Source organism: Scyliorhinus canicula, chromosome 10 (genome assembly GCF_902713615.1).
Source record: "Scyliorhinus canicula chromosome 10, sScyCan1.1, whole genome shotgun sequence".
NCBI classification, from domain to species: Eukaryota; Metazoa; Chordata; class Chondrichthyes; order Carcharhiniformes; family Scyliorhinidae; genus Scyliorhinus; species Scyliorhinus canicula.
The window spans coordinates 5,411,076-5,433,418 of record NC_052155.1 but is presented as its reverse complement, the minus strand read 5'-3'; the positions used below and the strand labels follow the sequence as shown (position 1 = coordinate 5,433,418).

At 50.8% G+C, this 22,343-nt stretch overlaps 1 protein-coding gene across 1 annotated transcript in view; it reads right to left on the bottom strand.

The window, feature by feature from the left end:
- LOC119972899 overlaps window positions 1–22,343 on the bottom strand; it is a 28,811-nt gene that overhangs the window by 5,831 nt on the left and 637 nt on the right. Inside the window, exons 2-5 of the mRNA XM_038810444.1 lie at window positions 18,827–18,930; window positions 13,037–13,208; window positions 12,865–12,918; window positions 3,009–4,010 (exon numbers count right to left, since the gene is read on the bottom strand). Of these exons, the coding sequence (XP_038666372.1) occupies window positions 3,009–4,010; window positions 12,865–12,918; window positions 13,037–13,178 (1,198 nt within the window). The 5' untranslated portion in view covers window positions 13,179–13,208; window positions 18,827–18,930. The remainder of the gene's footprint in view (window positions 1–3,008; window positions 4,011–12,864; window positions 12,919–13,036; window positions 13,209–18,826; window positions 18,931–22,343) is intronic.

Below are 22,343 nucleotides of genomic sequence, written 5' to 3'. Positions count from 1 at the left end.
TACCCTGACACTGGGAGTCACATTCAGGGTGTTGGACTTGCTGGGGCTGCAGATGGGAGCGGGGGTCAGATGTTTTAGCCTTCGTCTCGCTGATCGCTCACAGGCGGGTGCTGTTAGGGTGGAGGTCAGCTTCCCCACCCTGTGGCTGGGTGCGGCTGGGGGATCTAATGGAGCTTTTGTATCTGGAAAAGGTGAACTTTGCTTTGAGCGGTGCGATTGAGGGGTTCCACAAGAGATGGGGTTTGTTTGTACTACATTTCAAGGAGCTGGGTGCTGCCAACAGTTAAAGGGGAGGGAAGGGGGCAAAGTGGGGTTTTTGGTTGAGGTTACAGGGGTGGGGGGGGGGGGGGGGGTGGGGGGTGGGGGGGGGGGGTGTTGTTGTATTTTTATTGCTGCGTTATGTGTTAAAAATGTTAAAATATCAAAAACCTGAATAAAAATATTTTCAAAAATAAAAGGAATGGGAAAATATCATTTAATCAGAAGAGACAGATGCTAACTGGAAAGTTGAATAAACAAATCACTAATCGATTTGTAAAGCGGTTGATCTGAACTGTTGTTTTGTATGGATGTGAGATTTGAATCTTACAGAAAGAGGAGGCCGGCTTGCTGAATAGATTTGAAAGGTGGGTTTGGAGGAAAAATGGATCAGCTGGAGTGAAAAAGAAACAAATAAATGCTGAAGTGCTAAGGAGAAATAGTGGACGTGATTTATTTAGATTTCCAGAATGCCTTTGACAAGGTGCCGCATAGGAGACTGTTAAATAAGTTAAGAGCCCATGGTGTTCAGGGTAAGATCCTGGCATGGATAGAGGATTGGCTGACTGGCAGAAGGTAGAGAATGGGGGAAAAAGGGGGTTTTTTTCAGGATGGCAGCCGGTGACTAGTGGCCTGCCTCAGGGGTCTGTGCTGGGACCACAACTTTTCACAATATACATTAATGATCTGGCAGAAGGTACTGAAGGCACTGTTGCTAAGTTTGCAGATGATACAAAGATCTGTAGAGGGACAGGTAGTACTGAGGAAGTAAGGGGGCTGCAGAACGACTGGGACAAGCTAAGAGAGTGGGCAATGAAGTGGCAGATGAAATACAATGTGGAAAAGTGTGAGGTTATGCACCTTGGAAGGAGGAATTTAGGCATAGGCTATTTTCTAAATGGGGAAATGCTTCAGAAAGCAGAAGCACAAAGGGACTTGGGAGTCTTGTTCACGATTCTCTTAAGGTTAATGTGCAGGTTCTGTCGGCAGTTAAGAAGGCAAATGCAATGTTAGCATTTATGTCGAGAGGGCTGGAATACAAGACCAGGGATGTACTTCTGAGGCTGTATTAGGCTCTGACAAGCCCCATTTGGAGTATTGTGAGCAGTTTTGGGCCCCGTATCTAAGGATATGGGGTCCCTTAGACAAGCGTTCCACTCCGCACGTACAGTAAGCGCTGTTGGCATATCATTACCGTCCTGACCCGGTAATCGCCGGGGGCCCCCGTGATGCTCTGCCTCTACTGGTTTAACAATGCCAGGTTTCGTTTGTGGTTTTAAAAATGGGGAATCGGGTGTTGTGGCTGATGAGGGAGAGAGAGGAGGTAGAACACTGGGAGGCATGACCGTGGGCTGTTAGCCCTAGCGCTGGCTGGCCTGGATGGAAGGGGGGGGGGCTCTGCCAGGCCCATAGGGGTGGGCCGAGGGGTCTGGGTGGCCCACCATGTGACTGGGGCACCCAGGCAAGGACCGTCATTGCTGCAGCCTGCAAGGCAGCCATCTTGTTGTGCACCTCACTGACCGCCCACCGATGCCCCGGGCGGTGCAGAGACAGACACCTTTGTCTTAGAGGGGTTGCCATGGCAGGGTTGTGTTTTGTCGTGGTCGCTGTTCTCCTGAAGGAGCCACACAATCCTGCCATGGCAATCTCTGCAAGGCGTGCCAGATCATCGACATGGGCACCACCATTACACGTGAGAGCACCACCCACCAGGTACGCGGTACATACTCGTGCGACTCGGCCAACGTTGTCTACCTCATACGCTGCAGGAAAGGATGTCCCGAAGCGTGGTACATCGACGAGACCATGCAGACGCTGCGACAACGATTGAATGGACATCGCGCGACAATCACCAGGCAGGAATGTTCCCTTCTAGTCGGGGAACACTTCAGCAGTCAAGGGCATTCAGCCTCTGATCTTCCGGTAAGCGTTCTCCAAGGTGGCCTTCAGGAAGCGCGACAACGCAGAATCGCCGAGCAGAAACTTATAGCCAAGTTCCGCACACATGTGTACAGCCTCAACCTGGACCTTGGATTCATGTTGCATTACAGACCTTGGATTCATGTTGCATTACTTTCACCCCCCCCCCCCCCCCCCCCCCCCCTGCCTGAACATGCACAATCCTACCAACTGTCCTGGCTTAAGACAATTCACACCTCTTTAACCTGTGATAATCCCTCTCTCCAGTCGCACCACCTGGACCTGTAAATACTTTATTACCTGCAAAGACGCACATTCAAAGTATCGTCTTACATCTTTGACTTTGTCTATATAGGTGGTTATGGAACCCACCTCTTCATTCACCTGAGGAAGGAGCAGTGCTCCAAAAGCTAGTGTTTGAAACAAACCTGTTGGGCTTTAACCTGGTGTTGTAAGACTTCTTACTGTGCCCACCCCAGTCCAACACTGGCATCTCCACATCACATTATTCGAAGATTGAAACCATGAACGGTGGTCACATAAAGCTTATTGTTACATAAAACTTATCCTATCGAAAGCCAAATTAGTTTGGAATCTTAGCAGCTGTAGTTATAGTTCTAAATTAGACAGCAATGGTGCCTTTTCAGGCATATTTTGGATTTTAAATTCCATTGTTTCATTTAAAGTATTTGTAAAATTTGTAAAAACGGGAATGAAGTCTGATCAATGGGTCGAGTATGACTCGATGGGCCGGATGGCCTCCTCCTGCAATGTAGGGATTCCAATATAATTAGAGAGCTTTGCTAATACAAGCAAATGTCAAATCTTACCAAGTTCTTTCTCGTTTTCCATTTTCTTTCCATCTTTCTCGTTCACATCTGCTGTTTTGGGGTACATAAAATTTTCCAGCGTTTCCTTCGCTTTTCTTCTTTTGAGGACTGGGAAGAGTTCAGAATTACATTTCTCAGGGTTTTTATGGTCACCCGGTGTCATGTCGACCATGTACATGGGTGAGTCTTTCTGGCAGAGTTCCTGGTCAGCTGAAGTGGCTCTCACGGGATATGAAGCTCTCCCAAGAGCCATTAAAAGTTGCCTGTAATTATCCAGCACAGTCGCCTCGGAGCACAGAGCTGAAATGGGCTTAGTGTGGGTTGGAAATAGCTCAGCATGAACAGGAAGTGCTTTGTGAGCCACGGAGGCACCTTTTTGGTACATCACTGTGCCTGTTGAAAGTGTGCGATGAGCCGAGCTTGCCTCTAGAACCGATTCTGACTTACGAGATGCTGGTTGGGTCTTGTGGACGGCTGCTTGTCTAACCGTGCCATCGTCAACTTTGGATCTCTGTACTTGAGTCAAAGCTGGAATGCAGTTGAATTCTGGTTCAGATACATCCTTGTAGGTGGCAGGGAATGCTTGCTTTATTGGTCCTGTTTCGACTTTGTGCTGAGTTAGTTCATGCTCAATGCTAACTGATTCATCAGCTTGGTTGATTGAAGACGTATTTGTATAAATATATGAAAAACCCGATTCATCTTGGTTGACAGAACATATATTTGTGTAAATGTATACAAAACTAGGTTCTTCCTCCTCTACCATTTCAGAAATGTTTTTAGACACTATATTGGATTTGTCAGAATTTGTTTTGGTCATTAATAGACTGGGAGTTAAATCCTTGTGTAAAACAGATACATCTTCCATTGGGGTATTATTAAGAGAATAAGCTTTTTGATCAATGGGTGCAAGCATGTTAGATGATACAGTTTCAATTTGAAGTGCAGCTTCTTCTGAATCTGATAGTGATTGGGTTCTTTCCACTGTGTCTGCAGTTATCACTGTGTGTAAAAACATTTAAAAAAGTTGTGATTTAAAGCACACACTAAGAATTGGAAAATAAACATTGGACACTAACAGCTGACCTTCCAATGATAACTTAGGCAGTAATTTGATTCAGAATTGGCAGGATTTGCACTCCAGTATAGTTTCATAGGAGAGCATGGCTTACATTTTTAGTATTATGATCTCAGACCAGACCCCAACAGTTGTTAGGATACCGGACAGAGACAGCAATATTTTATTTAATTTGTAAGACTGTGGGGAAAAGATACTTCACTCCAGAAGCGATTTCATGCACAAATAGGGATATGGTATATTAAAACAAATTTATTACTAATACAGTATTAATAACTTTAACTGTATAAATACAAATAACTTTCAATTACCAGTTAAACAATGCTTCTCAATACAATGACACAATGACCCTTAACTGCTATCTTTATACCAGCAGGGGCTGGTTTAGCATAGTGGGCTAAACAGCTGGCTTGTAATGCAGAACAAGGCCAGCAGCGCGGGTTCAATTCCGTACCGGCCTCCCCGAACAGGCGCCAGAATGTGGCGACTAGGAGCTTTCCACAGTAACTTCATTGAAGCCTACTTGTGACAATAAGCGATTATTATTATTAATTCCACTCAAACAACACCCATTTCAGGTCACAATCCACTTTTAAATACAGTTAGCAGACTCAGAAAAATTTGCTGTAAAGAGATGTCTCCGATAAAACACTTTCACAAAACAATACCCTCGGGGCGGCACGGTGGCATAGTGGTGAGCGCTGCTGCCTCACAGCTCCAGGGTCCCAGGTTAAATTCTGGCATCGGATGACTGTGCACAATCTGCACGTTCTCCCCGTGTCTGCGTGGGTTTCCTCCGGGTGCTCCGGTTTCCTCCCACAGTCCAAAGATGTGCAGGTTAGGTGGATTGGCCGTGCTAAATTGCCCCTTAGTGTCCAAAACAAGGTTAGGAGGGGTTATTGGGTTACGGGGATTGGGTGGAAGTGAGGGCTTAAGTGGGTCGGTGCAGACTCGATGGGCCGAATGGCCTCCTTCTGCAATTCTAAGAACCAGCTGCAGATTCCTACCTGTCTCAATTTACTGTTTCAACTGCCACCCTTTAAAATTGCCCCTATCATGTTCACAGATGCTTCTGGTCTCTCCCCAGTAAAATCTTCAACTGGAACTGTCTGAAAAGAAGCTGCTAGTTTTTCTACAGGGAGATCTTTAACTGAACTGTATTGAGAGCAGCTGCTTGCCTTCTGTTCACATCCCAATCTAAAACCTAAACTGAAATCTTAACATCTGATTGCTTCAGGGTCTGACATCTCTCATTAATTACCTCACCTCCCTGAGCCGAACCCGATGGTCGTGATTCAACCGGAAAAAAATCGATGTCCGGTTTGGGGCGTATTTAGCAGGGTTTTTCTCGGTGGCTGCAGCGCTGAGAAAGATCCCACTATTCAACGGCACTTTGCTGTTTATTTTGGCTTCGGGAGATTCTCTCCGCCAAGGTTGCACTTCGAGTCATCTCCTGTTGGCAAGCCCAGCAGGAAAGGCTGCTCGCAGATCTGGGCGCCATTTTGGAAGGCCCAATTGTCGTCCCCGCGCTCCCCCCTCCCTTTTTAATCCACCACAGCACCCCCCCCCCCCCCCCACAATCTCGGGGAGGCCCTCAGAAACACCCTCTCACTCACAACCCCCCCACCCCACCCCCCCATCACCTCTATCACCTAGTGGGCCTGATCCCTGGCAGTGCCAACCTGGCATCTCCACCCTGGCTGTCCGTCTGCCGGCATGCACAGGTGGCACAGATGGTGCCTGGGTGGCAGTGCCAAGGTGCCAAAGGAGGGTCATGGTGCCATCCTACCCTGTCCCCGACCAACCGGGGCCTTTCATGGCCTAGGCAAACGCCTTGAACCAGATGCTATCACGCTTTCTCCACTATTGTGGAAACCAGTGTTAAACGGCGCCTTGGCGAGGTCTTGCAGGCGTAGCCGTTAGGACCCAGGAGGATCTGGATCTCAACATCTCATGAGGTTTTGTTAAGTCTTGAGAGGCCGGGTCGGAGAATCCACGGGGGGGAGGGGGCGGGAATTGCACAGCACGCCTCGCAGAATCGCGGGAATCAGTGCGACGCGATGGGCCCAGGGCTGCGCCAAACATCTGGCCCACGGACGAGCCGAAGTCCCGCTGACGTGACCCCAGGTCACACCGGCGTAAATTAAACATGCTTTTTAACGGCATCAACCAGTCGTGCTGGCTGATGCCGGCGAGTGAGGAAGTAGGGTTCGGCGTGGGGCGGCTGCCGGAGAGGAGATGGCACGGCTGTAGCTGGGGGAGAGGAGTCACGGGTGCCGGTAGAAGGTGCACCCCAGGGCCAAAGGTGCATGCCGGTGATCGGGTTCAATGCCGGGGTGGGGGGGTTTGGGGGTGCCGGGGAGATGGGGGTGCCGGAGTTGGAAGTGTCGGGGATGGGTGGGGGGGGGTGCTGTAGTTCGGCTGTGCCGGGATGGGGGGTGCCGGGGATGGGGAATGCTGTGGTTCGGCAGTGCCGGGGTTGGGAGTTCCGGGGGGATGGGGGTGACAGGGATGGGGGTGCTGGGGATGGGGGTGCTGTGGTTCGGCAGTGCCGGGGTTGGGGGTTCCGGGGATGGGGGTGCCAGGGATGGGGGTGCTGGGGATGCGGTGGTTCGGTATTGCTGGGGATCGTGGTACCGTGGCTCTACATGTTGCCCTATTCGAACTGGAGCAGGAGCGTGCCAGGGAGGCGGCAGAGGCGGGTGGGTCGACGTTTGGTCCTGCAATACACAATGCAGCATGCATGGTTAGACACACAAATGGGGATGGGGGGAAAGGGGGATGGGGGGGAAAGGGGGCAGGCAGTGGGGGGTCTCACTTGGTGACCTGCCACCTCCCTCCACAGGCGCCGGCTGAGGTTAGGTGTGACCCTGCGGCCTTGTCCGGGGTACAGCGCCTCCCTCCTCCGCTCCACTGAGTCCAAGAGCGCCTCGTGTCCCGCTCCCAGCGCTTCGCGGCGGGCGGCCATTTTGCCGCGTCTCCGGCAGTGGCTTCTTTTGTGCTGCGACGCCAGGCAGCATCAATGACGGCGCGCGTGTCTGTGACGCCGTCGCGATTGGCGTCATGCCGCTGCTAGCCCCTTCCGGGTCAGAGGTTTCCTGAGGTTCCGGTTGGCCCGATGTCGGAGTGGTTTGCGCCGTTCTTGGCGCCGGAGTTGGGCCATCCTGCCGAGTGCGGGAGAATCCCGGCCTAAGTCGGGCGTGACGAGGCCGCTGAATTATGCCCGATGCTGTAATTGAACCCTTTGTCTCCACAAAGCCTGATTCAAACTAGGATTCTTTAAAAACACTACCGCAGCAGCTATACACACACTAACCCAGGCTTTAAACACATATTGCACCAAAAACATAGAATACACTATGTCTGAAATTCCTGCATTCAGCACATTAGATCATGCTTCCCTAGGGAACACGGAGATATAATTGTGCCTTAATGATAGAATTTATGTGGTTCCTGCACATGTAATTGGTAATCATAAAATCCATTTGTAACATCATTCTCAGTGTAACGGTTTGGAATAATTCCTGTCTATTCTTATATAATAATAGTAAGTCTTACAATACCAGGTTAAAATCCAACATGTTTGGATGGTTTAGCTCACTGAGCTAAATCGCTGGCTTTTAAAGCAGACCAAGGCAGGCCAGCAGCACGGTTCGATTCCCGTACCAGCCTCCCCGGACAGGCGCCGAAATGTGGCGACTAGGGGCTTTTCACAGTAACTTCATTGAAGCCTACTCGTGACAATAAGCGATTTTCATTTTTCATTTCATTCATGTTTGTTTCAAACACTAGCTTTCGGGGCACTGCTCCTTCCTCAGGTGAGGAATTGAACCCACGCTGCTGGACTTGTTCTGCATCACAAACCAGCTGTCTCGCCCACTGAGCTAAACCAGCCCACATAAAGGTAGCCACACTGACCGTAGCACTTCTGATGGCAATACATTTGTTCCTAATTTATTTCCAGCTACAGCAGACTGCACTCACTTCATGAGTGACTTACGTCTGTGAGATGAGTAAAACAGGAAAATGGTGACAAACCTTTAAATGTTGATTCCAGGAAATTCTGGATAAACTCAGCAGGTCTGGCAGCATCTGTGGAGAGAGAACGCTTCGAGTCCATATGACTCTTCTACAGGATAGAAATGTGATGAATTATGTAGTTGGAGAGGGCAGAATAGAAGGTCAGATATAGGTCGGAGCTAAACAGAGATTGACAAAGATGCCATGGACATAAGACAAAGAGGGTGTTAATAGTGGCATTGAGGACTGAAGAATTGCTAATAGAAGCGTGAAAGTAAAATTGCAGAATGTGTTAATAGGAGAACAAAGGCCAGTGCTCAGTGGGAGCAAACTAAAGAACAAGTGGCAGATGGCCCTGTGGGGAGGGTTGGATTGTAATGAGGCAAACCAAGGAAACTAAAACACTAAAAGGGGGGGCAAGATGGAGGGGAAAGTTCACAGTCTGAAGTTGTTTTACTCTGAAGTTGAGTCCAGAAGGCTAATCGGAAAACGAGGTGTTGGATTGGATTGGGTTTTGTTTATTGTCACGTGTACCAAGGTACAGAGAAAAGTATTTTCCTGCGAGCAGCTCAAACAGATCATTAAGTACATGAAAATAAAATAAAATAAAAAGAAAATACATAATAGGGCAACACAAGGTACACAGTGTAAATACATAGACACCGGCATCGGATGAAGCATACAGGGGTGTAGTGTTAATCGGATCAGTCCATAAGAGGGTCGTTTAGGAGTCTGGTAACAGTGGGGAAGAAGCAGTTTTTGAGTTTGTTCGTGCGTGTTCTCAGACTTCTGTACCTCCTGCCCGATGGAAGAAGTTGGAAGAGTGAGTAAGCCGGGTGGGAGGGGTGTTTGATTATGCTGCCTGCTTTCCCCAGGCAGCGGGAGGTGTAGATGGAGTCAATGGATGGGAGGCAGGTTCGTGTGATGGACTGGGCGGTGTTTACGACTCTCTGAAGTTTCTTGCAGTCCTGCATTCAAAAACTCATCCTCCTCCATTTCCGCCAACTCCCACGTGCTGCCACCATTAAATACATCTTCCCCCATCCTCCAGTCAGCATTCTGCAGGACCCTCCCTCCATAACACATGGTCCACTCCTCCCATCGCCCGCAACCCTTCATCCCTTTCTCATGACACCTTCCCATGTAATCACAGAAGGTGCAACACCTATCCCTTTACCTTCTCCCTCCTCACTGTCCAAGGGCCTATATACTCCTTTCACCTGAGCCAGCGCTTCACTTGCACCTCCTCCAATTTGGGTCATTGTATTCGCTGCTCCCAGTGTGGTTGCCATACCAGGCTGTGATAGGATGCTTTCTATGGTGCCTCTGTAAAAGTTGATAAGAGTTAATGTGGACACGTCAAATTTCCTTAGTTTCCTGAGGAAGTATAGGCGCTGTTGTGCTTTCTTGGTGGTAGCGTCGACGTGGGTGGACCAGGACAGATTTTTAGTGATGTGCACCCCAAGGTGTTCTTTCAGTTTGTGTTGGGCATCACTGGAGCATTGCAGCAGGGCAAGGATGGACATGTGGACAAGACAGTAAAATGCTGAGTACAAATGGCAAGTTCCAGGAAGATTGGCACCATACTTGCGGACAGAGTGAAGGTGGTCAGCAAAGGGGGTCACCAAGTCTGCATTTAGTCTCCCCAGTGTGGAGGAGACCACACTGGGAGCAGCGAATATAATGACCCAAATTGGATGAGGTGCAAGTGAAACGCTGCCTCACTTGAAAGGAGTGTGTGCAGAGATAGCCATTGAGTTGGCCATGAGTGAGATAGATCCCTGTGGATGTGTGATGGGTTGTGTGAGTGTGGAGTTGAGATGGTTGACTTACCCTGGCGGGATGGATGGGATAATTCCTCCTCTTTTTGCACCGGATAGTCATTTCTGGATTGCATTAGTGCTGTACACTGCTGCCACCACCTCCTAAACTGGAAGTTGCTGGAACTCTGGCAGCCAGAGCAGTGGTAGAGGATATTGCAGCAGGCCTCCAGCAGGCACTCAAGTGAGGGGTCAGTAAACCTGGGAGCTGCTGTCTTCTTGGCTATGGAGCCCAACTCCGCATCGTCTAATGGTCCTGGACTGCATAGATTCAGATACACATGTGCGGGTGCTGTTTAAATATCGCACCTAGTGTGAGAAAGCGTTAAATGTCGTGATGTGGTGAGCAAATCCAAACTGCCCGCCTAAAATTCGGTATGTGCATGCATATTTAACGAGGCAGGAACTAGATGATACGGCAGGAGCCCTCGTAAAGCTACAATCGATGGGATTCAAAGAGAAAATTCTCCGCTGGTTGGAGTTATACCTTCGCACAGGCAGTGACCCAAGCCAGGAATCGAACCTGGGACCCTAGCGCTGTGAAGCAACTGTGCTAACCACTGTGCCACCGTGCCGCTTCTTGGATCCCTGGCTCCTTAGTCTGGCCAATGTTGAAAAGGAGTCAGCGATGTCCTGAAAAGCATTTCGAGGGGGTCTTGGAATAACCACTGTCACAGTTTGGGGAAGGAAATTCCATTGTTGAGGGATGTGGGTGAGCATTATTTGGGGACTGCAAGTTTGCAGTGTTGGGGGTGCAGGGAAAGGCCACGTGATAGGTCCGTTCAAAAACTCTCCAAATCAATGCAATTGGGAGTGTGTCTTCAGATCATGACAAAACAAATTGTGTGACTTCACTGTTTTACTTCAGCACTAAGCCTTCCTTGCTGCTAAGCAGCTCATTGCTGTAGCCAGGATTGGAAAGTCATGAGGCTCCAGTGTAAAAAGGTAAGTTTGAAACAGGATCAGCAGCATTCACTCTTGCAACACGATTAACCAGAAGATCAGGTCTCGTCATCTTTTCCTTTTTACTATCACTATTCAGTAACACCAGTTTTCACATGTATGCTGGCGATACCTGGAGCTCTACCTCAAAAGCACCTCTCTCAACGTTTCAAATGGCTCTAACGTACTATACTGCTTGTCCAACATCCAATATTGAAAGGGCTGAAACTTTCTCCAAATAAACATTGTGAAGACCAAAGCTACAGTCCCCAGTCCCCTCTGCAAACTCTGCAATCTAGTGCCTGACTCCATTCATCTCCCTGACTGAGGCTGAACCAAACTGTTTGCAACTTCAAGTGTCAGATGTAACCTCAATATTACACAGCACAATCCTGACTGGCTTTCCACATTCTGTTCCCCAATAAACTCGAGGTTACATTCCGCCATATCTTTACTCGCACTAAATCCTGTTCACCAACACCCCTGCCCTCACTGGTCTATGTAAGCTCCTAGTTGAACAGCATAGAATCTCTACAGTGCAGAAGGAGGCCATTCGGCCCATTGAGTCTGCTCCGACCCTTGGAAAGGTTACCATTCCTAGGCCCCTGTCCCGACCCTATCCCCGTAACCCCACATAACCATTTGGACAATTTATCATGGCCAATCCACCTCACCTGCACGTCTTTGGACTGTGGGAGGAAACCGGAGCACCCGGAGGAAACCCACACAGACACCACGCAAACTCCACACAGTAACCCGGGGCTGGAATTGAACCTGGGTCAATTCCAGTGCTAACCACTGCACCGTCCCTGAACCTTTTCTTCTCACACAGGTAATCTTGTGGCATTGTTAAACAAGTTTGCCAATTTGGAGACAAGTTTCCTTTTTTTTGATTTTCTTTTACAATTGAGGGGCAAATTAGCGTGGTCAATCACCTACCCTGCACATCTTTGGGTTTTGGGGGTGGGACCCACGCAGACATGTGTAGAATGTGCAAACTCCAGTATGGAGATGGCAGCTAATCAGGGTTCCCATCACTCAAGTTTGTGAAATCACAAGTGCAGTTTTTCAAAAAAGCAGTTGGAAAATATTAATCTATAAACAGATAAGGCCATAAGACACAGGAGCAGAATTAGGCAACTCGGCCCATCGAATCTGCTCCGCCATTCAATCATGGCTGACATTTTTCTCATCCCCATTCTCCTGCCTTCTCCCCATAACCCCTGATCCCCTTGTTGATCAAGAACCTATCTATCTTTGCATTAAAGACACTCAGTGATTTGGCCTCCACGGCCTTCTGCGGCAAAGAATTCCACAGATTCACCACCCTCTGGCTGAAGAAATTCCTCCTCGCCTCTGTTTTAAATAATAATAATGATAATAATCGCTTATTGTCACAAGTAGGCTTCAATGAAGTTACTGAAGGATCGTCCCTTTAGTCTGAGACGGTGTCTTCTGGTTCTACTTTTTCCTGCACGTGGAAACATCCTCTCCACATCCACTCTATCCAGGCCTCGCAGTATCCTGTAAATGTCAATAAGATCCTCCCTTCTGACCTCCAACGAGTACAGACCCAGAGTCCTCAACTGTTCCTTGTACGGCAAGCTCCTCATTCCAGGGATCATTCTTGTGAACCTCCTCTAGACCTTTTTGAAGCCCAGCACATCTTTCCTTAGATATGGGGCCCAAAACTGTTCACAATATTCCAAATGGGGTCTGACCAGAGCATTATACGGCCTCAGAAGTACATCCCTGGTCTTGTATTCTCGCCCTCTCGACATGAATGTTAACATTGCATGTGCCTTCCTAACTGCCGACTGAACCTGCATGTTAACCTGAAGAGAATCTTGAACAAGGACTCCTAAGTCACGTTGCGCTTCTGATTTTCTAAGCATTTTCCCATTGAGAAAATAGTCTATGCCTCCATTCCTCCCTTCAAAATGCACAACCTCACTCTTTTCCATTATATTCACAGGACAAAATGTATTTTTCTTACCTTTATTTGTATAGAATAAACGCACCAGTTCTTTTAAATCAAGAGTTGGGTTAACTGCATGACAGAGGAAATATATTACAGCTTATATTTTTTGATTATTTATAAAGTTAATTATTTGGATAAAAAGTTTGAAATACCGATCGTATTGCACAGAGATAAAGTGAACACCAACCATCTCTAAACTCCAGTAATTCCTTGAAATAGACCGAGGCGAACTTGTGTATATCTGCAGGTTGTTCGAACAGAATAGATTTGCCGAGTGTTTCGACAAGCGTCTTGAAGCCGTAGGGAACTACAGATTTACTGCAAGCCATTTGGGGACTGTTGGGGTTGCTTCGACACTTCTGAATTAAGAAGAAAAAAAAAACCCAAATAATGTACATTCAAAACAAAAACTTCAGATTTTCCATTAGCTTATGCTGGTTACAATTTGACACATATTCGTCTCCTTCATTGCATACAGGCTTTGCTAATAACACCTCCAAAATACCATAGGCAAAACCTATTTTAAAAAACTCTTGGAATTTGCGAGGCACTGACAAGGAGGCATTTTAGTCCATCCCTAACTGCGCAGAATTTCATGCTTCATGCTTGAACTTTTGCTCCCCGTGTTATGTTGATGCTTACATTATAGTATTGGTAAGGAACTGAAGATTTTAAAACCCAGAAATTCTGAAAGAATTAAGATATTTAAGTGAGATCACTTCTCATTCTTCTAAACCTCAGAAAGAACATAAGAACACAAGAACTAGGAGCAGGAGTAGGCCATCTGGCCCCTCGAGCCTGCTCCGCCATTCAATGAGATCATGGCTGATCTTTTGTGGACTCAGCTCCACTTTCCGGCCCGAACACCATAACCCTTAATCCCTTTATTCATCAAAAAACTATCTATCTTTACCTTAAAAACATGTAATGAAGGAGCCTCAACTGCATCACTGGGCAAGGAATTCCATAGATTCACAACCCTTTGGGTGAAGAAGTTCCTCCTAAACTCAGTCCTAAATCTACTTCCCCTTATTTTGAGGCTATGTCCCCTAGTTCTGCTTTCACCCACCAGTGGAAACAACCTGCCCGCATCTATCCTATCTATTCCCTTCATAATTTTAAATGTTTCTATAAGATCCCCCCTCATCCTTCTAAATTCCAACGAGTACAGTCCCAGTCTACTCAACCTCTCCTCATAATCCAACCCCTCCAGCTCTGGGATTAACCTAGTGAATCTCCTCTGCACACCCTCCAGTGCCAGTACGTCCTTTCTCAAGTAAGGAGACCAAAACTGAACACAATACTCCAGGTGTGGCCTCACTAACACCCTATACAATTGCAACATAACCTCCCTAGTCTTAAACTCCATCCCTCTAGCAATGAAGGACAAAATTCCATTTGCCTTCTTAATCACCTGTTGCACCTGTAAACCAACCTTCTGTGACTCATGCACTAGCACACCCAAGTCTCTCTGCACAGTGGCATGCTTTAATATTTTATCGTTTAAATAATAATCCCGTTTGCTGTTATTCCTACCAAAATGGATAACCTCACATTTGTCAACATTGTATTCCATCTGCCAGACCCTAGCCCATTCACTTAACCTATCCAAATCCCTCTGCAGACTTCCAGTATCCTCTGTACTTTTCACTTTACCACTCATCTTAGTGTCATCTGCAAACTTGGACACATTGCCCTTGGTCCCCAACTCCAAATCATCTATGTAAATTGTGAACAATTGTGGGCCCAACACGGATCCCTGAGGGACACCACTAGCTACTGATTGCCAACCAGAGAAACACCCATTAATCCCCACTCTTTGCTTTCTATTAATTAACCAATCCTCTATCCATGCTAATACTTTACCCTTAATGCCATGCATCTTTATCTTATGCAGCAACCTATTGTGCGGACCTTGTCAAAGGCTTTCTGGAAATCCAGATATACCACATCCATTGGCTCCCCGTTATCTACTGCACTGGTAATGTCCTCAAAAAATTCCACTAAATTAGTTAGGCACGACCTGCCCTTTATGAACCCATGCTGCGTCTGCCCAATGGGACAATTTCTATCCAGATGCCTCGCTATTTCTTCCTTGATGATAGATTCCAGCATCTGCCCTACTACCAAAGTTAAGCTCACTGGCCTATAATTTCCTGCTTTCTGCCTACCTCCTTTTTTAAACAGTGGTGTCACGTTTGCTCATTTCCAATCCACCGGGACCACCCCAGAGTCTAGTGAATTTTGGTAAATTATCACTAGTGCATCTGCAATTTCCATAGCCATCTCTTTTAGCACTCTGGGATGCATTCCATCAGGGCCAGGAGACTTGTCTACCTTTAGCCCCATTAGCTTGCCCATCACTACCTCCTTAGTGATAACAATCCTCTCAAGGTCCTCACCTGTCATAGCCTCATTTCTATCAGTCGCTGGCATGTTATTTGTGTCTTCCACTGTGAAGACCGACCCAAAAAACCTGTTCAGTTCCTCAGCCATTTCCTCATTTCCCATTATTAAAACTCCCTTCTCATCCTCTAAAGGACCAATATTTACCTTAGCCACTCTTTTTTGTTTTATATATTTGTAAAAACTTTTACTGTCTGTTTTTATATTCTGAGCAAGTTTACTCTCATACTCTGTCTTACTCTTCTTTATAGCTTTTTTAGTAGCTTTCTGTTGCCCCCTAAAGAACATTCTATAAACTCCTCCTCAAGGTTGCCTTGACCTACCTGGTTAAACCAATCGACATGTAGATTAAAATCCCCCATGATAACTGCTGTACCATTTCTACATGCATCAGTTATTTCTTTGTTTATTGCCTGCCCCACCATAACGTTACTATTTGGTGGCCGATAGACTAGATAGGCCGAAAGCAGAGACACATTCCATTTCATCTTTCCTCTCACCCCTCTCGGACAACTATTTCCTTCCTTAAGTGTAGGAATCATGATCAAAGGAGAACTTTTGCTTTTCATAGTTTGCAGGTTTATATACATACGCAACTTCCAGCTCTCAATGCACAAGTGCCTGAACTCCCCTCTGTGTTACACGGTTTGTACTGCATGTGTTATATTCCCCCTGAGCCCATCTTTTTAAAAAATATATTTTTATTCAACATTGGGTGGCACAATGGTTAGCAGTGCTCTTCACAGCACCAGGGACCCAGGTTCGATTCTGACCTCGGGTGACTGTGTGGAGTTTGTACATTCTCCCCGTGTCTGCGTGGATTTCCTCCGGGTGCTCCGGTTTCCTCCCACAGTCCAAAGATGCGCAGGTTATGCGTATTGCCCCTTAGGGTGGGGTTGCAGGAATAGGGCGGGGGATTGGGTCGAAGTAGGGTGGTCTTTCGATGCCGACTCGATGGCCCGAATGGCCTCCTCCTACAATGTAGGGATTCTGTGATTTTAATAAAACAAATAAAAGCAACAATACACTCACCTCCCCAACCCCCAAAGACCCTCCCCCCTCCCTAATGGCTGACAGTGACTAATTTGTCATCTTTTGTAGAGCCGCTCAATAGCCCCCCTCACAATGTGCTTGAGATGTAAAATCTTGGTGAGATCCCCCAGCCATACTGAAGCAGTGGGTGGTAAAGCAGGTCTCCACTCCAACAGAACCAGCCTGCGAGCGATCAGCACGGCGAAGGCCAGAACATCGGCCCCCGTTGCCGTCTGCAGCTCCGACAGGTCTGACACCCCAAATGTCAGGGCTCCAATTCAATTTGCAGGAATCACCGACATGGTGCAAAAGGAGACGCAGAATCTCACGAGCTTAGGACACGACCAGAACATGTGCACATGGTTGGTCAGACCTGAACAAATATATACAGCTTTGTGACTTAGTCCCTAACGCTATGCTCTGCCCTGCGCCTTTGCCAACTTAACTGGTGTCAGAGTGCTAGGATCACAAAGAAGGTCTTGCAAAAAACAAAATCCAGGGGGGGATTGCCCTCCCAAACCTACAACTCTACCACTGGGCGGCGACGGCTGAGCGTGTAAGGGGATGGATCAAAGAGCCAGAAGCCGAGTGGGTGCGCGCGGAGAAGACCTCCTGCAGGGGGACCTCACTCCAGGCCCTAGCCATGGTAGCACCCCCATCCCCACCCAAACAACACTCCAGCAGCCCGGTGGTAATAGCCACCCTCCAATCCTGGAACCAACTACAGCAGCAATTTGGCCTGACCAAAATGTCAGGTAAAGCTCGCATCTGCAACAACCATAGGTTCATGCCAGCGCTGACTGACGCCACCTTCAAAAGGTGGGGACAGGACAGAGGGACACTGACAGTCAGGAACCTATACACGGACGGCAGGATCGCAACACTGGGTGAACTGACAGAGAAATTCCAGCTAGCCAGGGGGAACGAGCTAAGGTACCTGCAATTAAAAAACTTCCTACGAAAGGAGACAAGGACATACCCACAACTACCACGACAGACACGACTGGAAGAGTTACTAGACGCAAGCATACTAGACAAAGGAAACTGTAGCGACATGTACGACCGACTGGTAGAAGGGGCCGACACCGTACTGGATGCAACAAGAAGGAAGTGGGAGGAGGACCTGGGGATAGGGTGGGGACTCTGGAGCGAAGCACTGCATAGGGTCAACTCCACCTCCACGTGCGCAAGGCTCAGCCTGACGCAACTAAAAGCGGTACATAGAGCCCACTTAACAAGAACCCGTATGAGTAGGTTCTTCCCCCAGACTTGTGGAGTACTGGACAGCCTTCTTCGAGGCTATGTCCAAAATGGTGGGGGTGAGGGTGGAGCCATGCCCGAAAGTGGCGGTCTTCGGGGTTTCAGACCAGCCAGATCTATTCCTGGGGAGGAGGGCGGACGCCCTGGCCTTTGCCTCCCTGATCGCCCGCCGTAGAATCCTGTTCGGCTGGCGGTCAGCAGCACCACCCAAAGCTGAAGACTGGCTGTCCGACCTCTCGGAATCTCTCCAAATGGAGAAAATCAAATTCGCCATCCGAGGGTCAGACGACGGCTTCCACAGAAAGTGGGAGCCATTCACCCAATTGTTCCGGGACCTGTTCGTGGCCAACAAACAAGCAGAAGAGCAGCCAGGTAGCCAAGAAACGGGAAAGTAGCCAAAGCATGAGAGGGATAGATAGACCAGGAGTGGGAGGGAGGGACAGCTAAATCTAAGAGGAAGGAAAAGCGAACCACAGGGCTGGGGGGGGCGGGCGGGGGAGGGCAGAAGCGGGGAGGGGGGGGGGGGGGGGCTGAGGAGAGAGACAGGAAACAATAGAGGAGAGCCAGGGAAGAGGAGGGGGGAGGCAGGGAAACGTTAACAAACTTGGCATCCACAGGAACAGAGAAAATGGGGAAGACGGGAGAGCCGCAGAAGCGGAAGTGCGGCACGAGATGACAACGTCAGCGAAATCCGTCCGGGAGAAGCAAGGGACAACCACGAACGGATGCCTACATATGTGTGTAAATAACTTTGCCAAGGATACAGAGCTGTTGAGCGGGGGCACAATACCGTCCGCTGACTTCGCGGGGAAAATTAACACTTCAGCAGCAGCAGCGACCCATTGGGTGGGGGGGGGTGTGAGTGCCCCAATGGGAGGGGGTGGGAGGATCGAGGCGCGTGGCGTAACGTCTAGTGGATGGCTGATGTATATTCTCCTTATGTACTAGGTTAATGTTCGCTAAGTTGCTGCGTTAAGATTATTACTATGTAATATGGAAAAATTTTCAAAACCTTAATTTAAAAAGAAAACAGCAGCAGCAACCCGGGGGGGGGGGGGGGGGGGGGGGATTTATTTTCCTTTTTGTAAGGGGCGCATGCTCTATCCTGTTTTGAATTTGGTGTTAATTTGCTAAACTGTTTATTGTTTAGAGGGTTAAGTTGTTCTGTTGGCATGTTGCCCTTCTTTCTTTGTATTATTTTCCTTTTTGGAGGGTTTTGTAAACTTATTGAAAACTCTGAATAAATACATTTTAAAAAAAAAACTTAACTGGTGTCTACCTTTTGGGCCTTACGGGCCCGAACGATATGGCTAGCTGGATCCAGGGCAGGACATCTGGACAGGAGGCTGCCTGCTGTGATTCCCGCCCCGTGAGCTGGGTCCCCTTTGAAATGAAATGAAAATCGCTTATTGTCACGAGTAGGCTTCAATGAAGTTACTGTGAAAAGCCCCTAGTCGCCATATTTCGGCGCCTGTCCGGGGAGGCTGGTACGGGAATCGAACCGTGCTGCTGGCCTGCTTTAAATGCCAGTGATTTAGCCCAGTGAGCTAAACCAGCCCCTATTGGCGGGTGCCCTCTGGGGCGGCCAGGCCTAGGTGGGCCTGGCTGCTACTCCGGTGTCCCAGGTGTCGTTGTGCCGCCCTGTTCTGCCCGCTACCCACCAGATGCGCCAGGAACAGGATGCAGGAGAGAAGAGCGTCCGAGGCTCTGTGGTGTTTCTGCATGTCCCCTGCGGGAGTCATTGACACGGACCCCATCACCTCCTACTCCCTCAGGGCTACTCTGTGGGACGGGTGTGTGAGCGGATCATCCCCTGAGGCTCTCCAGACACCTGGCGCTGCCAGTCCTGGAGGCCCATGCCTGCCCGACCAGGGTGTCGATAATCACGGCCATGGAGCACAGGGTGTGGACCGCCTCCTGTGGGACTGCCACTGTGCCACCACATTCTGGGTCTGTCCCACATCAGCCTGTGACTGCACCACCTCCCTCTGGGTCTTTGCCATGTTTGCCAGTGCCCCGGGCAATGCTGCTGATGTTCTCAGCCATGATCAGCTGTGACTTGGCAATGTTCTGGAGCGCCGCTGCAATGTCCAGGTGGCCCTGGCACATGGCTACCTGTCAGCGGGAAACCCTGTCCAGGGCCTCGGGCATCACCTGCACAAGTGGATAGCACTGTGGCTTCACAGCGCCAGGGTCCCAGGTTCGATTCCCCGCTGGGTTTCCTCCGGGTGCTCCGGTTTCCTCCCACAGTCCAAAGACGTGCAGATTAGGTGGATAGGCCATGATAAATTGCCCTTAGTGACCAAAAAATGGTTCGGAGGGGTTATTGGGATAGGGTGGAAGTGAGGGCTTAAGTGGGTCGGTGCAGACTCGATGGGCCGAATGGCCTCCTTCTGCACTTTATGTTCTATGTTCTAAAATGCCTCAGGCCTTAGACGTGCTGATCCATAGCCAAAACCGCCACCCTCAATGCCTCCACTGTGGACGCTACCCATGCGGTGTTGGTCTGGGTGGCACAATGGGCGGCACCACTTCCTGCTCGTGCAGGCGGTTCGACTTATGCAACTGCACCTGCAGGCGCTGGATGCTCGCCTCAACCACTCATGGACTCCCTGGCTTTGAGACTGCATCCCCGCTATAGATGGGACTGCCCTTTCCAGAAGCCTGAATCCTATCCAGGCGGCAGCTAGTCCCTGGAGTCGGCCTGCCCTCCGACCATATCAGGTGTTCCTACTGCAACCTGCTGCATGTGTGTGGGTCAGGGGCAGGGCTGGGTAGTGTCAGGGGTAGGGCTGAGTGGAGATGAGGGAGGAAATGGGTGGAGGGTGGGATTGAGCTGGGGTCAGGGTTGGGTGGTGAGGGTGGGGCTGGGTGAGGGTAAGGGGCTGGGTGTAAGTGGCGGGGCTGGGTGGGGGGGCAGGGCTAATGTGGGGAGGCGGGCTAGGGATGAGGGGAAGGGTGGGAATGAAGCTGGGTGGGGATGAGGGGCGGGGCTGGGTTCAGGGGGGCAGGCTGGGGACGAGAGATGGGGCTGGCGGGGGTGAGGGATGGGGCTGGGTGGGGTTGAGGGGCGGGGCTGGATGCGGGCTGGAGATGAGGGGCAGGGCTGGGTGGTGAGGGGGCGGGGCTGGGTGGTGAGGGGGCGGGGTTGTGTGGTGGGGCGGAGCTGTGTGGTGGGGCGCAGCTGTGTGGTGAGGGGTGGAGCTGTGTGGTGAGGGGCAGAGCTGTGTGGTGAGGGGCAGGGCTGTGTGGTGAGGGGCAGAGCTGTGTGGTGAGGGGCGGAGCTGTATGGTGAGGGGCGGAGCTGTGTGGTGAGGGGCGGAGCTGTGTGGCAAGGGGTGGGGCTGTGTGGTGAGGGGAGGAGCCGGATGTGGGGGTGTGGTGAGGGGCGGGGCTGCGTGGTGAGGGACGGGCTGTGTGGTGAGGGGCGGGGCTGTGTGGTGAGGGGAGGAGCCGGATGTGGGGGTGTGGTGAGGGGCGGGGCTGCGTGGTGAGGGACGGGGCTGTGTGGTGAGGGGCGGGGCTGTGTGGTGGGGGGAGGAGCCGGATGGGGGGGTGTGGTGAGGGGCAGGGCTGTGTTGGGGGCGGGGCTGTGTGGTGAGGGGCGGGGCTGTGTGGTGAGGGGCAGGGCTGTGTGGTGAGGGGCAGGGCTGTGTGGTGGGGGCAGGGCTGTGTGGTGAGTGGCGGAGATGGGTGGTGGGGGCGGGGCTGTGTGTTGGGGGCGGGGCTGTGTGGTGGGGCAGGGCTGTGTGGTGGGGGCAGGGCTGTGTGGTGAGGGGCGGGGCTGTGTGGTAAGGGGCGGAGCTGTGTGGTGAGGGGCAGGGCTGGGTGGTGAGGGGCAGGGCTGGGTGTTGGGGGCTGGGCTGTGTGGTAAGGGGCAGGGCAGTGTGGTAAGAGGCGGAGCTGTGTGGTGAGGGGCGGGGCTGTGTGGTGAGGGGCGGAGCTGTGTGGTGAGGGGCGGGGCTGTGTGGTAAGGGGCGGAGCTGTGTGGTGAGGGGCAGGGCTGTGTGGTAAGGGGCGGGGCTGTGTGGTGGGGGCAGGGCTGTGTGGTGAGGGGCGGGGCTGGGTGGTGAGGGGAGGAGCTGGATGTGGGGGTGTGGTGAGGGGCGGGGCTGGGTGGTGAGGGGAGGAGCTGGATGTGGGGGTGTGGTGAGGGGCGGGGCTGCGTGGTGAGGGACGGGGCTGTGTGGTGAGGGGCGGGGCTGTGTGGTGGGGGGAGAAGCCGGATGTGGGGGTGTGGTGAGGGGCAGGGCTGTGTTGGGGGCGGGGCTGTGTGGTGAGGGGCGGGGCTGTGTGGTGAGGGGCGGGGCTGTGTGGTGAGGGGCAGGGCTGTGTGGTGAGGGGCAGGGCTGTGTGGTGGGGGCAGGGCTGTGTGGTGAGTGGCGGAGATGGGTGGTGGGGGCGGGGCTGTGTGTTGGGGGCGGGGCTGTGTGTTGGGGCGGGGCTGTGTGGTGGGGGCAGGGCTGTGTGGTGGGGGCAGGTCTGTGTGGTGAGGGGCGGGGCTGTGTGGTAAGGGGCGGAGCTGTGTGGTGAGGGGCAGGGCTGGGTGGTGAGGGGCAGGGCTGGGTGGTGAGGGGCAGGGCTGGGTGTTGGGGGCTGGGCTGTGTGGTAAGGGGCAGGGCAGTGTGGTAAGAGGCGGAGCTGTGTGGTGAGGGGCGGGGCTGTGTGGTGAGGGGCGGGGCTGTGTGGTGAGGGGCGGAGCTGTGTGGTGAGGGGCGGGGCTGTGTGGTAAGGGGCAGAGCTGTGTGGTGAGGGGCAGAGCTGTGTGGTGGGGGCAGGGCTGTGTGGTAAGGGGC